General features: G+C 47.0%; 1 protein-coding gene across 1 annotated transcript in view; it reads left to right on the top strand.

The window, feature by feature from the left end:
- The first annotated feature begins 349 nt into the window (after positions 1–349).
- NELFB (negative elongation factor complex member B) overlaps positions 350–19,945 on the top strand; it is a 23,590-nt gene continuing 3,994 nt past the window's right edge. Inside the window, exons 1-9 of the mRNA XM_015421151.1 lie at positions 350–499; positions 6,775–6,938; positions 7,668–7,767; positions 8,696–8,926; positions 11,390–11,575; positions 13,414–13,526; positions 14,336–14,438; positions 16,001–16,096; positions 18,070–18,212. Coding sequence (XP_015276637.1) covers positions 398–499; positions 6,775–6,938; positions 7,668–7,767; positions 8,696–8,926; positions 11,390–11,575; positions 13,414–13,526; positions 14,336–14,438; positions 16,001–16,096; positions 18,070–18,212 — 1,238 coding nt within the window. The 5' untranslated portion in view covers positions 350–397. The remainder of the gene's footprint in view (positions 500–6,774; positions 6,939–7,667; positions 7,768–8,695; positions 8,927–11,389; positions 11,576–13,413; positions 13,527–14,335; positions 14,439–16,000; positions 16,097–18,069; positions 18,213–19,945) is intronic.

The raw sequence follows: 19,945 nt of genomic DNA, 5'->3' as shown, positions 1-19,945 counted from the left end.
CATGTCGTGAAGGATTCCCTTTACTCTTTTTAAGCATTAAAAAAAACAAAAACCCTCCAGCCTGGTGAACCTCGAAAGCTTGCACAATGTTATGTGTCATTTGACTGGTCCTAAAAGGTATTATGTTAATTGTGTTGTGTGTGCTTTTTCCTTCAAACGACAGACAATGGCTGTCCTGCCAGAACTTGATTTACTGCCTCAATTAAATGATGGGAGAGGGGGCGATGTGTGGAAACCCTTCCTATAACCTTAAAGCGGAACCTTCCGTGCTGGGCAAATGGTTTCCGGGAGAACAACATAACTCACTGCATGGCGGCGCTTCTGGGGGATGATTCCGGTGAGGCACCGCAGCGCTTGCTGTAGTTCGGGGCTGGACCCCGGAGTCGGGTCCCGCACCATGTTCGCTGGGCTGCAGGAGCTCGGGGTGGCTAATGGGGAGGACTTAAAGGAGACGCTGACCAACTGCACAGAGCCGCTCAAGGCCATCGAGCAGTTCCAGGTGGGTTGGCCTCGTTGCCATGGAGATCCGCCGCAACGAAATCCCGAGTTGTTCCCCAACAGCCCCATTTCCTTCGTGATTTTTTTTTCCAACCTTGAATATCGTAAAGAAGGCGGTGCCTCTGAGCCTGTGGAGAGTGTTTTCACCCTTTTGCCTCTTAGGGAAATACAAAGCATAGCCATCCACCTTTCCCTCTGTACCCTGCCATGCTTATAAGTTAGGGCTGGTCTGTGGGAAAGGTCTATCCAAGTAGGAAAATAACCTCCAACTGTTCCTAATTTCTGACACCTGGTCGTGTATAGGTTGTGTTTTTTGAGGAACTGGTGTAGGCTAGGTATAAAGGCTTGTTAGTGTGCACATCCTTCCATCTAGGGTTGCCAAGTCCCCACTAGCCACCAGTGGGACATGGGAGGGTGGTGTTGCCAGATCCAGGTTGGGAAACTCCAGGAGATTTGGGGATAGAACTGCCAGACAGTCCACTGTCCAGAGCATTCATTTCTTCCAGGGGAACTGATTTCTGTAGTATAAAGATGAGGTATAATTCCAGGGGATCCCCAGGTCCCACCTGGAGGCTGGCATCTCTGCTTCCACCCCTCCCACATAAGGGCTTATTCAAATACTAGTAGGGTTGCAGCCAGCATTCTATGAGTATAACCAGATTCATGGCTTCAAAAAGGGATTTTTTTTAAAGGAAAAGATTATAGTTGGCTTGCTAACACTGCAGGTTTGTGTAAGACCAGTTGTTGTGTATGACAGGCAAAGAAGAGCCAGCAGTAGTGCATATGTGTGCATGCAGTATTAATAATCATCAAGCATTTGTATAGCTCCTTCTGTGTTCAGAGTACTTCTGCATACTGTAATCATTACAACAGCCTTGTAAAGGGGGGCAGTATTATTATCCTCATAGCGCAGGTAAAGGGACTCAGCTGCTTGTCTGTTGCTGAGATGACATCTAAACCAGCAGCATTCTGAATCATAGCTTAGTCCCTTAACTACAACATGATGCTGATATTTATTTATTGCATATAGTTCCTAGAACTTATCCTGTTCAGACACTGACCAGGTCTACTTTGCTCCAGCAATGTTAGTGAGTGCATACCCTCCAAACACACCCTGGAAGAATGCTAATGCTATTATTCACATGTCGTACCCCATTTCTCCAGCTGGTTCACGTTAGTGTACATGGATGTGGCTTTGTCCACTGTATCATCACAGTAACCCTAAGAGATAGTTTAGGCTGAAAAAGAGTGATTGGTTCAAGATTGCTGAGTGGGGGTATTCGTAGCCAAAATACCAACAATGGAAGTAACTGAGAAAATTGATTAGAAGTATATAAGAATATCAGTGTTTCAGCTGTGAAATGGAGGTGTAGGAGTTGTGTAGCTGCCAGGTCATCATAAACTCCATTTCTCTCTCTTTTATTTATCTTTGTTCCTCCTCTTTGGAGAGCCAGCAAGTGTAGGGGTTAGAGTGTCGGAGTAAGACTTGTGGAGATCCATGTTCAGATCTCCACTCGGCCGTGAAAACTGGCTTGGTGAGATAAATATGTAGTAGACGTGTAAGACTGGTCTCTTTGATTTATGGTTCTGCCATCCCTTAGGCATCTGGAAGGACAGTAAGTAATTAGTATTATAAAAGGCTAATTACAGTGACCAAATTCCTTAATTTCACTTTATCCCTAGCTACCAAAGCATGTAGAAATTAATCAACGGTTGGTGTTTATTATACTCCAATTTTCCAGGGACAATTGCTTGGCGGGAAGCGGTAGATTGGTGGCACGGTTCATTAAAAAAAATTTCCTTGCAAACCAGTTCAGTCCTGTGCTTTGGAAATCTTCTGTAATGAAAAGCCCAAGTCATGGTTTGCTAGGTTAGATAAGAAGGAAGTCCATATTCTCTTGTGAAAGCAGCAATAACTAATTAGCAGGTTGATCAAGATGGGTAGTTGTGGTAGTCTGTCTGTAGCAGTAGAAAAGAGCAAAAGTCTAGTAGCACCTTAAAGACTAACAAAATATGTGACAGGGTAGGAGCTTTCAGGAATCACTGCTCACTTCTTCAGATAGTCAGCTGTTTGTGTGTGGAGTAGAAGGGGTTCTTGAAGCCCAAGGAAGTCCAGGCTTGTTCACATTGTAGCAAATTGTGACACACGCTACTGTCCCCTGCTATGTCCCTTGGTGGCAGATTTGGGGATGCCTTTTGAAAAGCGTACCACACACACTAAGCATGCCAGCTTCTCTCCACCCCAAACATGTTTTTAAATGCAGAGACTACCATTGTGTCAGAAGTAAAATGGAAAGGCCCCATGCCAATTGCAAAAGCAGTGAATTCAAGACATCCCCAGGCTATTTGGGGTCTATTCTTAATGTAGGTGGTTTCCTCAGGTATGCAGAAAAATATGACCATGTAAATTAACCAAAAGAGAGGAAAAAACCTTAAAACATGACCCAGTGAGGGCTGAGCATGCTCTAGATGGGCCAGAATGCTGAGTGTCGGGTGGGGTGGAGTCAGCCTTTTCGTGCCCTAGAGAATCCTGGAATGGGAGATTTTGTGTGAGAGAACTGCCACTCCCCCTCCCCACTTCAATTCCTCAACGGCCCCCCGAGTTTGTTCTGTAATAAATACAACCAGATCCTTTGCAAGATAAAATCTTCTGTTAAGCATTAAAAAAAATTTTTTTTGAATGGAAATCATTGTTGGCAATTCAAGTGGAAGCCAGTGCAGGGCAGACTGTTGGAGAATAAATGAATACTGCATATGGCAGGCAGAGGAGAACCGCCAGTGATGTATAATAGCACGGGTGGGAGGGCAGGACTCCGGCTCTTATCCTTGGAGAGTGAGTGTGGGTGTTAGAAGTACAGGGGCTTCTGTACTTTCAGCTGTGATTGATCATCGGCAGTGTTTCATTCTGCAGCAAAAGGGATGCCCCGGCGCTGAAACAAAATAGCCTTGCCGCATCTTTAAAAACTAAATGCATGTAAGATACAAATCTCAGGTCTGTACCTTTTGCATTTCATTGCTGTCTGACTTCATGTTGCCTTCTATGCCCATGAGTGTCTGGCTGCCAACAGGGATCACGCATCAAGCATCTGATGAAGTGGGCTCTCATTCTCACGGACTTGTGCCCCACTAATTCTGCTTATCTTTTAAGGTCTTTTCCTTTGGTTTTACCACAATGGACCCATATGGCTGCCTCCCTTAAATGAGAGAAATTAAGCACGGGGGTAAATTCCAGAGAAAAGCTGGGCCTCTGGGGCTGGCAGCAGATTTTGGAAGGCCCTCCAGCGACCCCCCACTAAACCTTCTTCCCTGGCTTGTGTTTTCGTACACACGTTCTCCTGGAGGGTGGAGTAGAGCATGATCCTTTCACACCGCTTTTGCCCCCATCAGCACTGCCACAGTTAAAGGAGTGCAGCAGAATCACACTCTGGTCCCTCCAGATGCCTCTTCCTCCGTGTGAAATGGGTGAGTGCTCCCGAGGTCCCTGTGGCATCGCACAGGCCTCTGGGGGTGATCTGCCATTCCTGATGAGTGCATCTCTGGTGATGGGCCCTGTGCCAAGCTCTGGCAGATGCCCCACCATATTGCCCGTCAATGTCAGCTCTGCTGGGTAGGCGCACCCTCTGGGCTGGAAGTTCTGCCTCTGAACCTGGGGTCGGTGCCTCTGCAGAGGAGGTGAAGGAACAATGCCCTTTTATTTGCAATAATACACATGCAGAGAATTATTCCGTTAGAACCCCGTTTGACTGATTCTTTTTCCCCGCCCCTCCCTCGATCACTGTGAAGTTGAAACTTCAAATGCTCAAGTCCTAGACGCCACACTGTTTAAATTGCGCATCTGACAGAGAAGGGACTCCTGTTTAACTGTTTCAGTTGTCGGACTAGCACTGCAAGAGTGTTAGCGCCCAATCATTAGAGGTCCGGGAGGATATAATTGGTAGTAAGCTACAGAAATCGATTTGGAGAGGCAATTATTCCGGTCAGTTTGGACTCCACATTGGCCGTTTGTCAAGGGAGAACTGAAGTGAACAAAAAGTAGAATAAAATGTTCAAAGGTACAGATATGTATGACCAGGGGTCATTTCGTAGAAAAAGAGGTGCAGGAGCTCATTAGCATAACTTATTAGCATAACTTATTTGCATATGCCACACCCCCTGACATCACCGGACGTGTGTCAGAAGGCAACACCCACCGCTCAGGCTCCACTGGGCTGTTTTGGATTGCTATCTATTGGAGGGGGGACGTGTAGATCTGCCCTGGCAGAGGAGGGAGAGCTTGGGCCTGAATAAAACTTGGCCTTAAAGGTGCCACTGGACTGTTTTGGACCGGGGGCCTCTGCAACTTACCTGGCTGCTTCTTGCTCTGACTGAGGGCTGCTGGGATCAGGGGGCGGGGCTTGTTGCATGTGCCCACCCCCTGGGCTCTTTACTGTGCGCTCCTGTAGGAAATGACCCCTGTGTATGACTCAGAAAACATTTCCCGATGAGATTTTTATCTGAAAACGTGTTGCAGTTGTTGAGGATGTTAATGTGTTATCCACTGCCTTCTCCGTCTTACTATCCAAGTCTGTCTTTTTGGATCTCAAGCGTCCAGTTAAGCCTGGTATCAGGTAGAGAAGTCGAGTCAACTTCACCCCTCAGTGTTAATGGATATGAACATGGGAGGATCCTGGTACTCCAGATGGGTGGCGACAGTTGTCAGGATACAAAGCTGCTGTCAATCCATCTAGCTCTGGTTTTGTTGGATCTTCTCCAGCCCCTACTAGCTGTAACTGCAGATGCCAGGGACTGAACCTGTGACATGCTGCGTGCAAAGCTTATGTTTTGCCACTGAGCTATGAGTCCGTTTACATGGGGATATACAAACAAATAAACAGAATAATCTGTCACGCTGTACAGATCACACTTGAGACTACTGTCTTCTCGTACATTTCTACTTACAACCAAAATTAATACACATTACAAAAAGTGGTGCCACCATGCATAAATGACAACTGCACCAGCTGAACAGTGACCTAATAGTCCTTGAAAGTACAAGTTTCTCTTCAGATTGATGTGGTCACCTTTCGTGCAGAGAAGAGTTTCCAGAAGAAAGCATGCAATAGATGGCATGAGCTCAAGACTAGCTGTAATGCGAACCAAAGGAGCAGCGATGGCACGCCTAGGTTGCTTTGCCATTTCTTAGGGCGTCATCAGGCCGTTTTTCTTAGTGATGGAGCGCAACCCAGCTCTGGCAAGATTCAAAATGACAAGTAGCTAGTAACAACCTAGCCCTGCCGTCGCCACTCCTTTCAAGGACTATTAGGTCACTATTCAACTGGTGCAGTTGTCATTTATGCATGGTGGCAAAACTATTTGTTATGTGTATTAATTTTGGTTGTAAGTAGAATTGTATAAGAAGACAGTAGTCTCAAGTGTGATTTGCACAGTGCGACAGAGTATTCTTTTTATTTGTTTGTATAACTGCATTTGCTGTATTTCCATTTTTGTGCATTTACATGGGGATGGCTGGTTTTTGTTTTTTTTAAAGATGCCACAAGACTCTTGATAGTTTTTATAGAAGATGGAGGTTCCAGTGTCTCATAGAGTCACTATGAGCTGTATGTGTGTGGGGGGGAGATTTTAAGAAATGCAGGGGGAAAGTAATTGTATCCAGTTGTCCATTGCAATCTCTGCTGTGCTTTAGGTACATTCAAATTGAATTTTAATGTGAATTCCCATTCCAAGATTTGCCCCTTACTCTGGGCTGACTTAAAGATACATATTTTGGATCTGGAATGTGCCCACAGGCAATTTATCAACTCAAATAATCTTGAACACTTGTCCTAAGCAGATCTATATGCAGCAGAATTGCATAATATTGCTGGGGGAGGGGCTGATTAATTTTTAAATACAGATTTGGAGAATTTCACGTTTTTTATCAGTTCATTGGATGTCTTATGCTGTAAAGCTGCATTTTAAAAAATTCTGTAATCCACTTTGAGTTTTGGTAAGAAAGGCAAGCTATTAAATAAATAAATAAATAAATATCTCCCCACACATACAAAACTAGCACTTCTCGCTGGTCTAGAACTTTACTTTACTCCATGCTAGTATTCTACATTTTGCGGGATATTTCCCAAGGGGGCATTTGAGCATGAGCTGTTCCTGTCTCCTAGTCTAAAATATCTTCTGTCCTAGAAAGCCACACCATATGTTTAGATTGTCCCTCATTGTGGTTATTTAGAAATATATGAACTATTCTCTGCCAAATGTCTTAATACCATGCAATATTGACAGACAGAAAATGGCATCCTGCTGCCCTCTCTCCAGTCTGCTCTGCCATTCCTGGACCTCCATGGCACACCCCGGCTGGAGTTCCACCAGTCTGTGTTTGATGAGCTGCGAGAGAAGTTGCTGGAAAGAGTCTCTGCTATTGCCTCCGAAGGAAAGGCTGAAGAAAGGTGTGTTCTTAATACCGCAATGGAGCATGTGTGGTTCAGATGTCATAATAGCTGCTAACCATAATTTGGGTCCCAACCCATGTTTTGTGTCCGAGACGTACACACAGCACACTGTGGTTTGTGTTTCTTGCCTCTTTGGCCTTCTCTGTTCAGAATCCTTGGATGCTGTCCCAAACTGTTTCTCCCTGCCCATGTGCTTTCCCATATGACTGCATGCTATAATAAATTATTGGGGGGATTCTTTTGTAGCATAATGGATGAAACATATGCGCTACAGCAGATCACTGATCAGATCTCCAGATGGTCATTTTCTTTAACTTGAAAGCAGCAGTGGGGGTGGAAGCAAGGATGTGGGCAGGGGGGAGGAAGGGGCGCTTCGGCAAACTGCCGCTGAGAGCTGTCGGAATGGTTTGTCTTCTGCTTGCTCTAGAATAGCTTCTCCATGGTCAGGGAGCACCCAAAGGAAGAGGAGAGTTGTGTTGATGCAGACCTCATGCCAAATCCCAGCTTGTCCAAACTGTTATTAGCAAGCCATTTTTTTAACTCATTGTTTGATAGTATTTGTTCACTTCTCAACTATGGTTCAATGGTTTGGTCACCAGAATAAACCACGGTTTAGCCAGACCATGGTTTGGAAGGTACGTTTTCCCATCAGGACGGGACCATGGCTTTGTCTCCCTATCAGATTTGCAGCACTGCTAAAACAGCCTTTGCCCTTGCACACTCCAGGTACAAAAAGCTGGAAGATCTCCTGGAGAAGAGCTTCCCCTTGGTCAAGATGCCATCCATACAGCCCGTGGTGATGTGCGTCATGAAACATCTGCCCAAGGTAGAGACTGCAATGGCCGCCATTTCATCTTTGCTGCTGCTGCATCTTATTCAGCACTGTCTGCATACTACCCAGGCACAGAAATCAGTGTCCGGTATAGAATTCTTAAAAAGTCTATTTAAAAACCTATATTTCTAGCTCTGAAAGTTGCACAGTTGTGCTTGATCCTAGGGGCAGAGTGTCCCACAGTTTTACAGAAGTAGTGATCCTGTTTGTTTTATTAATCTGCTTATTTGCCCTGCTCTTCAGCCCCCCATTACAAAAGTACTCAGTGAGAGGCTTCTCAGCTAGGCCCTCATGCTGGGGTTTTGGAAGGAATCGGGATCTGGATATTGGCTTGGTGAGAGCCTGGATGCTGCTTCTCCTTCCTCTGATGGCCTCCTTGGTGGCAGTTGGAAAGCGGAAGGACGGGAGCTCATTATTGGAGGTGGATGCAGGCATGATAAAAAGGGCCCTTGGCTATCTCTGTTGGCCTCCCTAAAACACAGCCAGTGCTTCCTATTGGCTGGATGTCACAGTGGGAAATTAACAAAGGAGGGCAAGGTGTCTTTCAGAGGAGCTGGTCTGCCACTAGTGGTCTTGAAATTGAGGAACCCGTGCTCAGTTTCCAAGGAACGCCAGGGCTCCACAGAAAGTTTGAAAACCTCTGTTCTCAATGGCAGCTGGGCCTTTAGGGTTTTTCCAGCCCAAACCTTTCTCAGTAGCAGCAGTCTTGAGAGGGTCGGCGTCAGGGTTTTGTTGTAGTTGGGTAAATTCTGAGGCCGACATCCTGGAAATCAAAGCACCTGCAACTTGGAGTAGCGGAAGAGTACTAGGACCAAAACAATCCAAGTCTCTGTTAAGGGATGCTGTTGCTGAAGGTTAGGTTCAGGGGCTGACTTTTGCTGACATTCAGCTGTTCCCAATCACCTTCTGTGGCCGCCTGCAGGTTCCTGAGAAGAAGCTGAAGCTTGTGATGGCGGACAAGGATCTGTACAAAGCGTGCGCCATGGAAGTGAAGCGCCAGATCTGGCAGGATAACCAGGCCCTGTTTGGCGATGAGGTGTCCCCCTTACTGAAGCAGTACATCCTGGAGAAGGAGAACACTTTGTTCAGCAGCGACCTCTCTGTCCTGCACAACTTCTTCAGCCCGTCCCCCAAAATGAGGCGCCAGGGAGAGGTAAGAGCCAAGAATCAGAGCCAGCTTGGTACACTGGAACATTTAGGTTGGAAACCCTGGTTCTGATCCCTGCTTGGCTATGAAATGCGAGCTCAAAGTGGCCCATAGCTACAGTGGGGCTATTGGGGGCCCTGCCCCTTCCTTAAATGGCCAGCCCCACAAGATTTGTTGAGAAGACTTTTTTTGAGGAGGGGGTGGGGCCCACACACATGCCCCTGCACTTCTTCACAAAAGCATTTAAATGGATCCTTTAAATGCTTTTGAAAAGAAGCAAAGGATGGCATGCACCCTTTCCCTCCCTCTTGCAAGATTTAAAGCAGGGGTGTCAAACATGCGGCCCGGGGGCCGGATCAGGCCCCCGGAGGGCTTTTATCAGGCCCGCAGTGGGACCTGGCTGTCTTCTGCTGCTTCTTCCAGTTCTGCTGCTGCTGCTGCATCATCGTAGGTTTGCAGCTTACAGATACACACCTGAACAGCATACTCAAGATTGCAGCAGCACAGACATTTTGATGCAATCATTCAGAACAAGAGGTGTCAGTTATCAGACACTGTTAAATAAACAAAATATTGCAAGAGTGCTAATGTTTTTATTTCAAGTAAAAAAAAACCCTTTGTGTTTGTGTGCTTTATAAAGTTTATATATCTCCGCTACCTGGCATTACATTTTATGACACACATGGCCCAGCCCATCAAGGTCTCGTTTATGTCAGATTTGGCCCTCATTACAAATGAGTTCGACACCCCTGATTTAAAGGGTCCTCCAGCTGATCAGCGGGCCACGTGCTCTCCATCAATCAACTGAAGGACCCTTTAAATCTTGCAGGAGGAGAGGGAAAGGGAGGCTGCTGGCAGTGGGGCTTGCAGGCAGATTGGACCTGACATAAATAATGGCAGCCCTACCAGCCCCACCAGAAAAAAAATTGCCCCACAAGCCACAAAATCCTTGCTACGGGCCTGAGCTCAAAGTGGATGAGGTGGAAGATTCATGAACAAATAGATCTTTAGCGTTTATGGCTCTGCAAGTGTTACCAGTCAGTAGAAAGTTACCTCTGAACCATAGCCAAGCTTTTTCTTAGCAAGAAAAGATCACACCAAGCATGGAGCAAACAATAAGAGACAATTGATGCAGCTCTGAGACCCCCTACACATTCCGCATGTGCTTCCTCTTGGGGAATCTCTACAATATCATGGGGCTGGACAGTTATGTTTCGCTCAAACACTGTTGCTGTGGGAACTGTTCAGACGATGTTATTTTAGAGATCCCCCTAATGAAGTGTATACAAAACACCTAAGGGTCTCAGAGTTGAATTAAAATTAATTATCCCAGCAAGTGTCTCAAGTTATTTTGTTCCAAAGCTTTCCCTCAGACATCCTGATTTCACAAACCAACCCTAATTTTTTTTTAAGTGTTTCACAGTATATCTGAACTGAACCACTGACAATTCACGGTTTGTGATAATCCAGCAAGCCAGGACCATAGACCTTAGATTGGAGCAGGGTTGTGCTAAATATGGTTTGGCAGAATGGCAGAGTTGTGGCTACTGAATCCAGCAAGTCAGAGCACTAAGAAGGTGGCAAAAGAAAGCAGACAAGCTGCTCCAGTGTCCCCATCCCCCCATTGCTGGCAACCAGGGGTCATTTCCTGCAGGAGCGCACAGGAGCGGAGCTCCGGCAGTAAAGAGCCCAGGGAGCGGGCACATGCAACAAGCTCCACCCCCTGCTCCCAGCAGCCCTCAGTCAGAGCAAGAAGCAGCTAGGTAAGTCGCAGAGCTCCCCCCCAGCCCCCCAGTCCAAAACAGTCCAGTGGCACCTTTAAGACCAAGTTTTATTCAGGTACAAGCCCTCCCTTCTCTGTGAGGACAGATCTGCACGTTCGCAACCCCCCAATAGCTAGCAATCCAAAATAGTCCAGTGGCACCTGAGTGGTGGGTGTTGCCTTCTGACACACTTCCGGTGATGTCAGGGGGTGTGGCATATGCAAATAAGTTATGCTAATGAGTTATGCTAATGAGCTCCTGCACCTCTTTTTCTACAAAATGACCCCTGCTAGCAACTATACTGTCACCAGCTGATTCGTCAAAAAACAGCCCGACCTACCCTGGTGCCTTTAGTTTGTCCTGCAGAAATCGCCAGGCAAAGCTTTTCATCGCACGGGGGTGAGTGTTGCCAGCTGCTGATGGCTGGAGACCAAGTAGGGGAAGATCAAGGCACCAGAACAGCAGAACGTTGGCAGCCCTGGGCTGCCAGCCGACTCCCGGGACTGCTGTGAGGTTGATAAAATGCCACATGAATGTTGGAGGAGTGGCGTAACATGACACTCAGTAAACAAGTTCTGTTATAAGGCCAGATGCACCTCTGGCAATTATTTGGGCAGGTGTTTTAAATGGGTGTTTTTGGAGGGAAGTCACTGCTGTGGGAAGCTGCTCAGACACCGGAGGTCTCTGGTCTTTCTCTGGGGCGCAGGTGGTTCAGAAGCTCACGCAGATGATTGGGAAGAATGTGAAGCTCTACGACATGGTCCTGCAGTTCCTGAGGACCTTGTTCCTCCGCACACGGAATGTCCATTACTGCACATTGCGGGCCGAGCTCTTGATGTCGCTGCACGACTTGGACATCAGTGAGATCTGTACAGTGGACCCCTGCCACAAGGTACCACCGCCGGGGCCAAGCCCACAGTTGCTCTCAAAGCTGCTTGCGGGTGCAAAATGCCCTTGTTTCGAAGTGATGCTGGTTTATTCCTTCTTTCTTTCCTAGAATAATTTCTTCTCCGCATAAATGGACTCTCAGAGTGGGGTCATGACACATTTACGAACCAAAGCCATGGAAAAGAGCAAGAGTCCAACAGCTGTATCTGAAGAAGTGAGCAGTGACTCACGAAAGCTCATATCCTGCCATATATTTTATTAGTCTTTAAGGTGTTCCTGGACTCTTGCTCTTTTCAGCTGCTACAGACAGACTTACATGGCTACCCATCTATATATCTAATAGCCAAGTTGCCCCCTCTGTGCGGATATCTAAATCCGCACATCGGGGCACCTGGGGGGCAGGGAGATTTTCCTGTACACTTGGAGTAGTCTCCAGGTGTGCAGAAAAATCTAAAAAGTTGAAAAAAGTATACGGGGGATATTTAAATCCCTCCAAAAGTAAAAGAGCGTTGCCTGTGCATGCGCAGGGAACGCTCTGGGAACTCGAGGGCGGCCGGCGGCTTGAAGCTGCTCAGTCCTCGAGCTGGGGGGGAGGGGATCGACGGGCCCGGCGGCTGGAAGACACTCAGGCCTCGCCGCCAGAGCCGGGGGGGGGACTTACCTGTGGCCGCTTCCTCCTCGGCCCTGAGGTCCTCCTGTTTCTGTAGGAGGGGAGCTGGGGGGAATACCCTCCACGACTATTGCGGGTTCGTCTTCTTGTCCTGATCTAAAAGCCATGGAGTTACACTTTATAAAGAAAACCCCAGCCATGAGCTAAACTTTTTTTATATATATATATATTTATTTTCAACATACAAACACAAATAAAAGGGGGAAATTCAGTTTCTGATTTTCCAATATCATATTAATGCCTGATTTAACATAAATGTGTATAATTTGCCTTATAACAATAGCCATATCACTTGCAAAAATATATTATTTCCATAATAAAGGTCCTTAACACAGTTTTAATGACGCTGATAATTACTTGGGATGATCTTCAAACCACTGTCAAAATCTTGACCGTGTGTTCTCGAATACACTGGTTGTCCTTTCAAAGTCAGAGTTAATTTGTCCATTTCCGCCATTTCTAACATCTTATTTAAAAATTCTTGTTTCGAAGGTGCCTCTGTTAATCTCCAATGCTTAGCATACAGTATTCTAGCAGTTGTGGTTACCCATGAGCTAAACTGATGTTCCCGAGTTGTAGCTCAGTTTTTTTCAGGTAGCTGTTCCTGGAAAGCGTGTATGAAATCCATCTTGGGCACACACCATTTAAGTCACTCTCAGTGTGCTTCACTGGTATTCCCCCAGTAAATGTTTCAGCTCAGTTTCTTTTGGCTAGTGGAAAGAAAACCTCTGAGCTATTGTTGGTTTCAGGTCTGGAAAGGTTGAGCAGACGGTTGGCTTACACCAGGTCAAATCACTGGCTCATCCAGCTCAGAACGGCCTGACTGCCTGGCTGGCATCAGCCCTTCAAGGTCTCAGCTAGAGGTCTTACCTGGCTCAGCTACCTGAGGTCTTTCTGCAGAATATACGGGCCAGTGAGGGGGGCGAATCCAAGCTGGGACCTTCTAAACGCAAAGCATGTATTCTGCTGCTGAACTACAGATTGGCCTCCTATGTCATTGGTTTTCTGCAGTTCAGAGCCCTCTAGCTGGGGAAGGAGAGGAGCCGGGGAGATCCCACATAAACAAAACAAAAAATTGCATGTGAAATATTATTGTGCAGTAGATAAGGGAATCGTACACTCTGCTGCAAGAGTGAATATCTGTGAGTGAATTTCCCCCCACTTTTTGACAGTTTACCTGGTGCTTGGATGCCTGCATTCGAGAGAAGTTTGTAGACAACAAGCGTGCTCGAGAGCTTCAGGGGTTCCTAGATGGAGTGAAGAAAGGACAAGAACAAGTCCTCGGGTGAGCTGTCTAAACAGGTGGCCCAGGGCCTGACTTTGCATACTAGCCAGGACATTGCATTGTGCTGAAATTCACAGATAAACATCTTTCATAGGACTGGCTCAGTGAAGTTTTCGAGTTATGCAATTCAGCCTGGATATTAAGAGACTTTCTAAAGGGTGGGGGAGATGTTTCTGGGAGCGGGCATGGGGTCAGTTCCTATTTGCCATGTATTCTACTCATAAGCAAATGTCTTATGTCTGCCAGCAGTAGAGCTGGTTAGCTTAGATGTATGGTGAGACATGGGAGCTGTCAGGAGGGGCTGTTACATGTAGTACTGATGAGAGGGAGATTTGTGCAGGAGAGGAAATTGGATTTCTGACTTTACTTCACTGTCTTCTCCCCATTCCCCTGCCATCACCTTCCCCTCTCTTTTTGCCAACATTCCCCCCCCCCCGGTAAACTTTCCAATTTCCTCTCCTCCTCCTTCTCATCATTACTAAATCTAATAGTCCCTCCTGGGCAGCTCCCACGTCTGTTTTCACATCTCTAAATGTTAGCCATGTGGCACAGATTCTATATCTGCTCGGTGGTGAGATCTTGGCTACCGGATACAGTAACGATGTAACGAGAAGTAGACTGTTTGACGTAACCAAGTGCTGTCCTGCCAATGTTAGCCTTGCACATTTCCCATATGATAAAAGTGTGATGGTGAATCAACTCTGGTATGCTGAAGCCAGGCTTTCTGGCAGTCTGAAATCGTTTTTGTGCACAAGCCATGAATCTCTACCAGTTGTATAGTTTCCTGTGGTTTTTATTTCCTCCCCAAGGGATCTATCCATGATCTTGTGTGACCCGTTCGCCATCAACACCTTAGCGCTGAGCACCATCCGTCACTTGCAAGAGCTGATTGGGCAGGACTTATTACCCCGGGTGAGTCTGAGAAATCAGAAGCTTGGAACAGCGGATTGGCAACGTCATGTCCCTTAAGTCAAATGAATGCGTGGCCCAGGCTTGCCTGATCTTGGCAGCCAAGCAGGGTTGGGCCTGGTTAGTGCCTGGATGGGAGACCACCAAGGAAGCCCGGGGTTGCCACCCAGAGGCAGGCAATGGCTAACCACCTCTGTCTGTCTCTTGCCTTGAAGATCCTACGGGGCACCATAAGTCAGCTGTGACCTGACAGCACTTCCCATCACCAGAGTCAAATGTGATCCAGAATACCAGCTGACCCCCAGCTGACAACTGAGGGCCGAGAGAGGAGGCTCCACAGTTGTGGAGCACGTCTCTAAAGGACCAACAATGCAGTCCTGAGCAGAGTTCTGCTTTTCTAAGGCCAATGAAACCAGTAGGCTTAGATGGAAGTAACTCTTCTCACGATTGCACTGGAAGAGGAGGAGGTGTGGCCAAGTGGCCGGACATGAGCCATGCATGCAAGGAGGCCCATCCAAGGTTCAGTCCCTGGCAGGGGTCGTTTCGTAGAAAAAGAGTTGGGGAACTCATTAGCATAACTCATTAGCATATGCCACACCCCCTGATATCACCGGAAGTGTGTCATAAGGCCACACCCCCTGACATCACCGGAAGTGTGTCATAAGGCCACACACCCCACCCCCAACGGTCCCGGCCGCCACCGGCGGCCTTGCAGCTCCACTGCCGAGCCCCATGAGGGGCCCGGTGGTGGACCTGCAAGGCCGGCGGGAGTGCAAGGAAGCCCCGCGAAGGCCCTCCCTGGCCCCAGGCAGGCAGGGGTGGGGAGAGGCAGGGAGGAAGCAACTTACCCTCCCTCTTCTCCTGCCTCCTCCTGGCTGAATGAGGGCCGGAAGCGGGGCGGCCGGAAGCAGGGGGCGGGGCTTCGTCATGTGCCCCACCCCCCGTACCTCACCCGGGGGAACTGCGATCCCCCGCGATCCCCCCCGAAATGACCTCTGGTCCCTGGTGATTCCAGGTAAAAGGATCTCAGCAATGGGAAAGATCTTTCTGTGCTTGGTAAAAAGGTAAAGGTTCCCTTGCTCGAAAGCCAGTTGAATCCGACTCTAGGGTTGCGGTGCTCATCTCCGTTTCAAAGCCAAAGAGCCAGCGCTGTCCGAAGACGTTTCCGTGGTCACGTGGCCGGCATGACTAAACACCAAGGCGAACGGAACGCTGTTACCTTCCCACCGAAGTGGTACCGATTTATCTACTTGCAATTTCTTGCTTTCGAACTGCTAGGTTGGCAGGATTCTGTGCTTGAGACCTTGGGAAATTGCTGACGGATTAAGCAGGCAGTACTGAAATAGATGGACTTGAGTATAAAGCAGCTTTGTATTAGAGGAAGGGTCAAAGCCTAGAAAATCTCAGGTGGGAGGGCTGGGAAATCTCAGGTTGGAGGGCTGTTGCCAGCAGAGGGCTAAGTAGACCCATACTGTGACTCAGTGTAAGGAAGTTTCGTATTTATCTACAGGTAAAGGTAGTCTTGACAAGACGGTAATTATTGTTTGTTGGTCTTAAATATTCAGGAAAGCCCCGACCTTCTGCTTCTGTTGAGAATGCTGTCGCTGGGGCAGGGAGCTTGGGACATGATCGACAGCCAGATCTTCAAGGAACCAAAAATGGTGACGTGCCATTTGTAATTTTTTTCCCAGCTGTCTACATTGTCTAAGGCCAAGCGCTCACTAAAGCTGGGCTGTCAGTCTGCAAGTGGGAGTCCACTTGATTGCATTTCCTTAAAAAAAATCCAACATACTGCATGGAGAAAGCTGTCATTGGCGAGAAAGCTAAGCTAGAACCCTTCTTCCTGACATGTTAGCTTTGTACTTTGGCCACCAAATGAGAAGGGAGCACTCACTGGAGAAGACCCTGATGCTGGGAAAGATTGAAGGTCAAAGAAGACGGGGACGGCAAAGGATGAGATGGTTAGATAGTGTCATAGATGCAACGAACATGAAATTGAGCAAACTTCAGAGGACGACAGGAAGGCCTGGCGTGAACTGGTCCATGGGGTCGCGAAGAGTCGGACTCGACTGTGCGACTGAACAACAAAAGCTTTCTACATGCAGATTTTTGCCCTTCTTTATATAGAGGCACATTCTATCATATATGTTCGTATCTTTTTATCCAAGCATACACAGTGCTCCCCTCCCGTATTTCATCCGCACAACAGCTCCGCAAGTGGGTGGGTGTCCCAAGGTCACCCAGTGAACTCCATGGCTGAGTGAGGATTTGAACCCAGGTTTCCCCAGTCCTAACCTGGCACTCTGCCCATTGCACACCTGGGTCTCATGGTGTTGTCAGCTGCACCTGTCATCGGAACTGGGAAATCCGAGACACAGGATGACCATATTACTGGGAACAAGACTTAAATGTAAACACTTGTGGACTTATGCCTGACATTTAATAATAATATAATAATAATAAATCTAATAAAATTAATATATTTTATAATTATATGTCTAAATTTCTCCTGATTATCTCTGGACTCAAGAGTTAGAAATAGGGTTAATAGAGGGTGCAGATCTTCCCTTAATTTTAGATGCTGAGTGGGTAAAGAGCTGCTTTCACAAGTATGGTCATATGTTCTCATATCCTACTAAGCATTTCCCCATCACTTAACAAGTCAAGTCAAGTCAGCCTTTATTGGCATAAAATATCAGTACCATTTAAACATTTTAAAACCAGTTGAAAGCACAAATATAAAAATCTAAAAGAACCTTTGACGCAGCTTTAAAGCCAAGCAGAGAAACTTGGCCACCTTCTCTGTAATGTCCGGGCTGAGATCTCTTAAAAGTCTATGCACCTTAAGTGCATCAGAACAAGCACCCATACTGGTTAAAAAAGAATATAAATATGTGATCCTTAGGTCCATGTACAGATTACAGTGCAGGAGAACATGAGTGACAGATTCCACGCATTTCTTCCCACATGGGCAGTATCTGGCCATCACTTAACAAAGCTACAGCAAGAGCCCTTTCACACCTACAAACTGAGCTCTAGTGATACCTTATCATTTATCGTTTTATCATTTAGATTTATAAATCCCTCAATTCCTGAGTACTCAGGGCTCTGAGCGATGAACAACAACAATAAAACATACCTTGGATCGAACTCCTGGTTTGCGCACGAGTTGAGACCCTTCACCAGACCACTTTGCTGCTGTGCTTTATGGCTGGCCTCAAAATACTGTTGTCAGGTGGTTTGCGTCTGCACAGTCGCCATTTGTGCTGCGGAGTCATGGCTGGGTCACGCCTTGGTTGGTCCACTGCATTTGTAACTTACGTGCTGCCGCTTGCGGCTGCTTTTGCACCTGCACCCTCGGCAAATGAAGTCGTCTTCATCACCAGAAACGGCCGTGGGTTTTCGCCAGCAGCATGGTGAATAGGTCATGATTCCTACCTGTGGCTCTCCAAAGAACCGCAGTGCACACTTCTGTCAGAAGGGAGTCCCTTAGTCTGCTGCTGTACATGTTTTCCTGGGCATGTTGTCTTTGATCAGTGCTGTGAGCTGAGATGAACGAGTTGTGAAACTCTTGAACGTTCCGTGGGGCTCTTGAAAGGGTTTCTGACTTTCTGTTTTCTTTTCCGTTCCTAAGGAAGTCGACCTGATCACCAAATTCTTGCCAACTCTCATGTCTTTTGGGGTGGATGACTACACGTTCACCGTTGATCAGAAGCTGCCGTCAGAGGACAAGGGCCCCCCGCCATACCCCAGTGCCATCCCGGAAATGTTTCCAAAGTGAGCTGTCTTGAGCATTACGCATTTACCAATTAAGTGGTTTGTTAGCCAAGGCTCACCTTTCTCTGTGATCTGACTAGATGAAGATGAGACATCCCCTTAGATGGGAATAAAACTTAGCATTTAGCACCGCTGGGCAATGCTCCCTCTAAGCTGTGGAGTCTTGTGAGCAAAAATTCTACTTTGTGAACTACTGGCATTAAAGTTGTGAGTGAGCCAATAAGCTACTGCATAAATTAGTTTGCTCCGGAGCCATCCTTCCTCAGCTGGCATTAAAGTTGTGAGTGAGCCAACTGGCATTAAAGTTGTGAGTGAGCCAATAAGCTACTGCATAAATTAGTTTGCTCCGGAGCCATCCTTCTTCAGCTAAGACAAAAAAAAATGTGTGAGCTGGAGGCTAAAAAAAACTGAGCTAGCTCACACTAACTCAGCTTAGAGGGAACACTGCTGCTGGGGAGGGTTTGAAGCCCTTTGCATGCATAATCCTGTTGCAGTCCTTGCAGCTGTATCCCTATAAGGTAGGCCAGGATTATTCTTTGCATACTGCAGATGGGGGAAGGTGGGCTTTGGCTGAGGGACTGTGATTTGAAAGCCCACATGGTATCATGGTGAGAGTGCTGGGCACGGATCTGGGAGACCCAAGTTCAAATCCCCACTCTGCCATGGAAGCTTGTTGGGTGACCATGAGCCACTCACATACTCTCAGCCTAACCTACCTCTCAGGTCTGTTGTGAGGGTAAAATGGAAGAAGGCAGGATGGTGTTGTAAGCCACTTTGGGTCCCTGCTTGGGAGAAAAAGCAGGGATGTAAATATCTAAAATAAAATGTATCGCAGAAGCAAGATTTGATCCAGGGACCCTCTTGTTCTCTTATACACTGAGCTACGGCCACGTCCGAGCAAAGGATGCGAGACCGTTTGTTTTGGCTCAGTCAAATGAGTTGGGGCCAGTGCTGTAACCCCACAGAAGAAATGGTGAATCCCCACCAGTTAATAATTAGTATTGGGCTGCGTTGGCCTAGGAACTCTCATGTTAGTGTTGCATCACTTCTGCGGTTCCCTGGCTAGGAAATGTGGGGAAGTTCCTGATAAATCTGTGTTGTTCATGTGACAGTTGTTGCTGACCCTGTTTGGTATCTCCCTTTGTGAGAGGTTGGAATGGTGACAGCAAGAAGCAGGGCCCTGGCAGCCCAAACAAGGATGTGTCAGAATTTTCTGTATGAATTTCAGTGAGAGATTACAAGAGCCTGGAACCACAGTCTATGAAGGACTACCTTCTTTACAAAGGAACCGGCCCATCAGTTGAGATCCTCACCAGGATCTCTCTCTTGGTGCCTCCACCACTAGAAGTCAGGCAGGCATCTACCAGCAACAGGGCTTCTCTGGTAGTTTCGCCTGCTTTTGTGGAGCTCCTTCCAAAGGGATGGTCACTTGTTGGTGTCTTTGTTGTCCTTTGGTCACCAAGCAGACCTCTCTTGTTTATCTGCGCCTTTGTTGCTTCAGTTGCCATGTGAATTCTGTTATCCTGGCTCTTCCACTTCTATGGCCTACTGTTTTTATTATTAATGTGGTTTCTGCTGTATCTGTTTCTATATTTTGCAAGCTGCCTTGGTTGACCTTGTGGCAGAAAAGCAGCATTTTTTCCCTCTCTAATAAACACACTGATTTCATAGCCAGAGTGAGAGAAGCCTTTCTCTGTTCCTTTCTGTTATTTACGCATGTAGTGAATGCTACA

The sequence above is a fragment of the Gekko japonicus genome, unplaced genomic scaffold, assembly GCF_001447785.1.
Source record: "Gekko japonicus isolate JY-2015 unplaced genomic scaffold, Gekko_japonicus_V1.1 scaffold40, whole genome shotgun sequence".
Taxonomy (NCBI): Eukaryota; Metazoa; Chordata; class Lepidosauria; order Squamata; family Gekkonidae; genus Gekko; species Gekko japonicus.
Note: the sequence above shows the minus strand (reverse complement) of the source record. Positions and strands in the feature narration are given on the sequence as shown.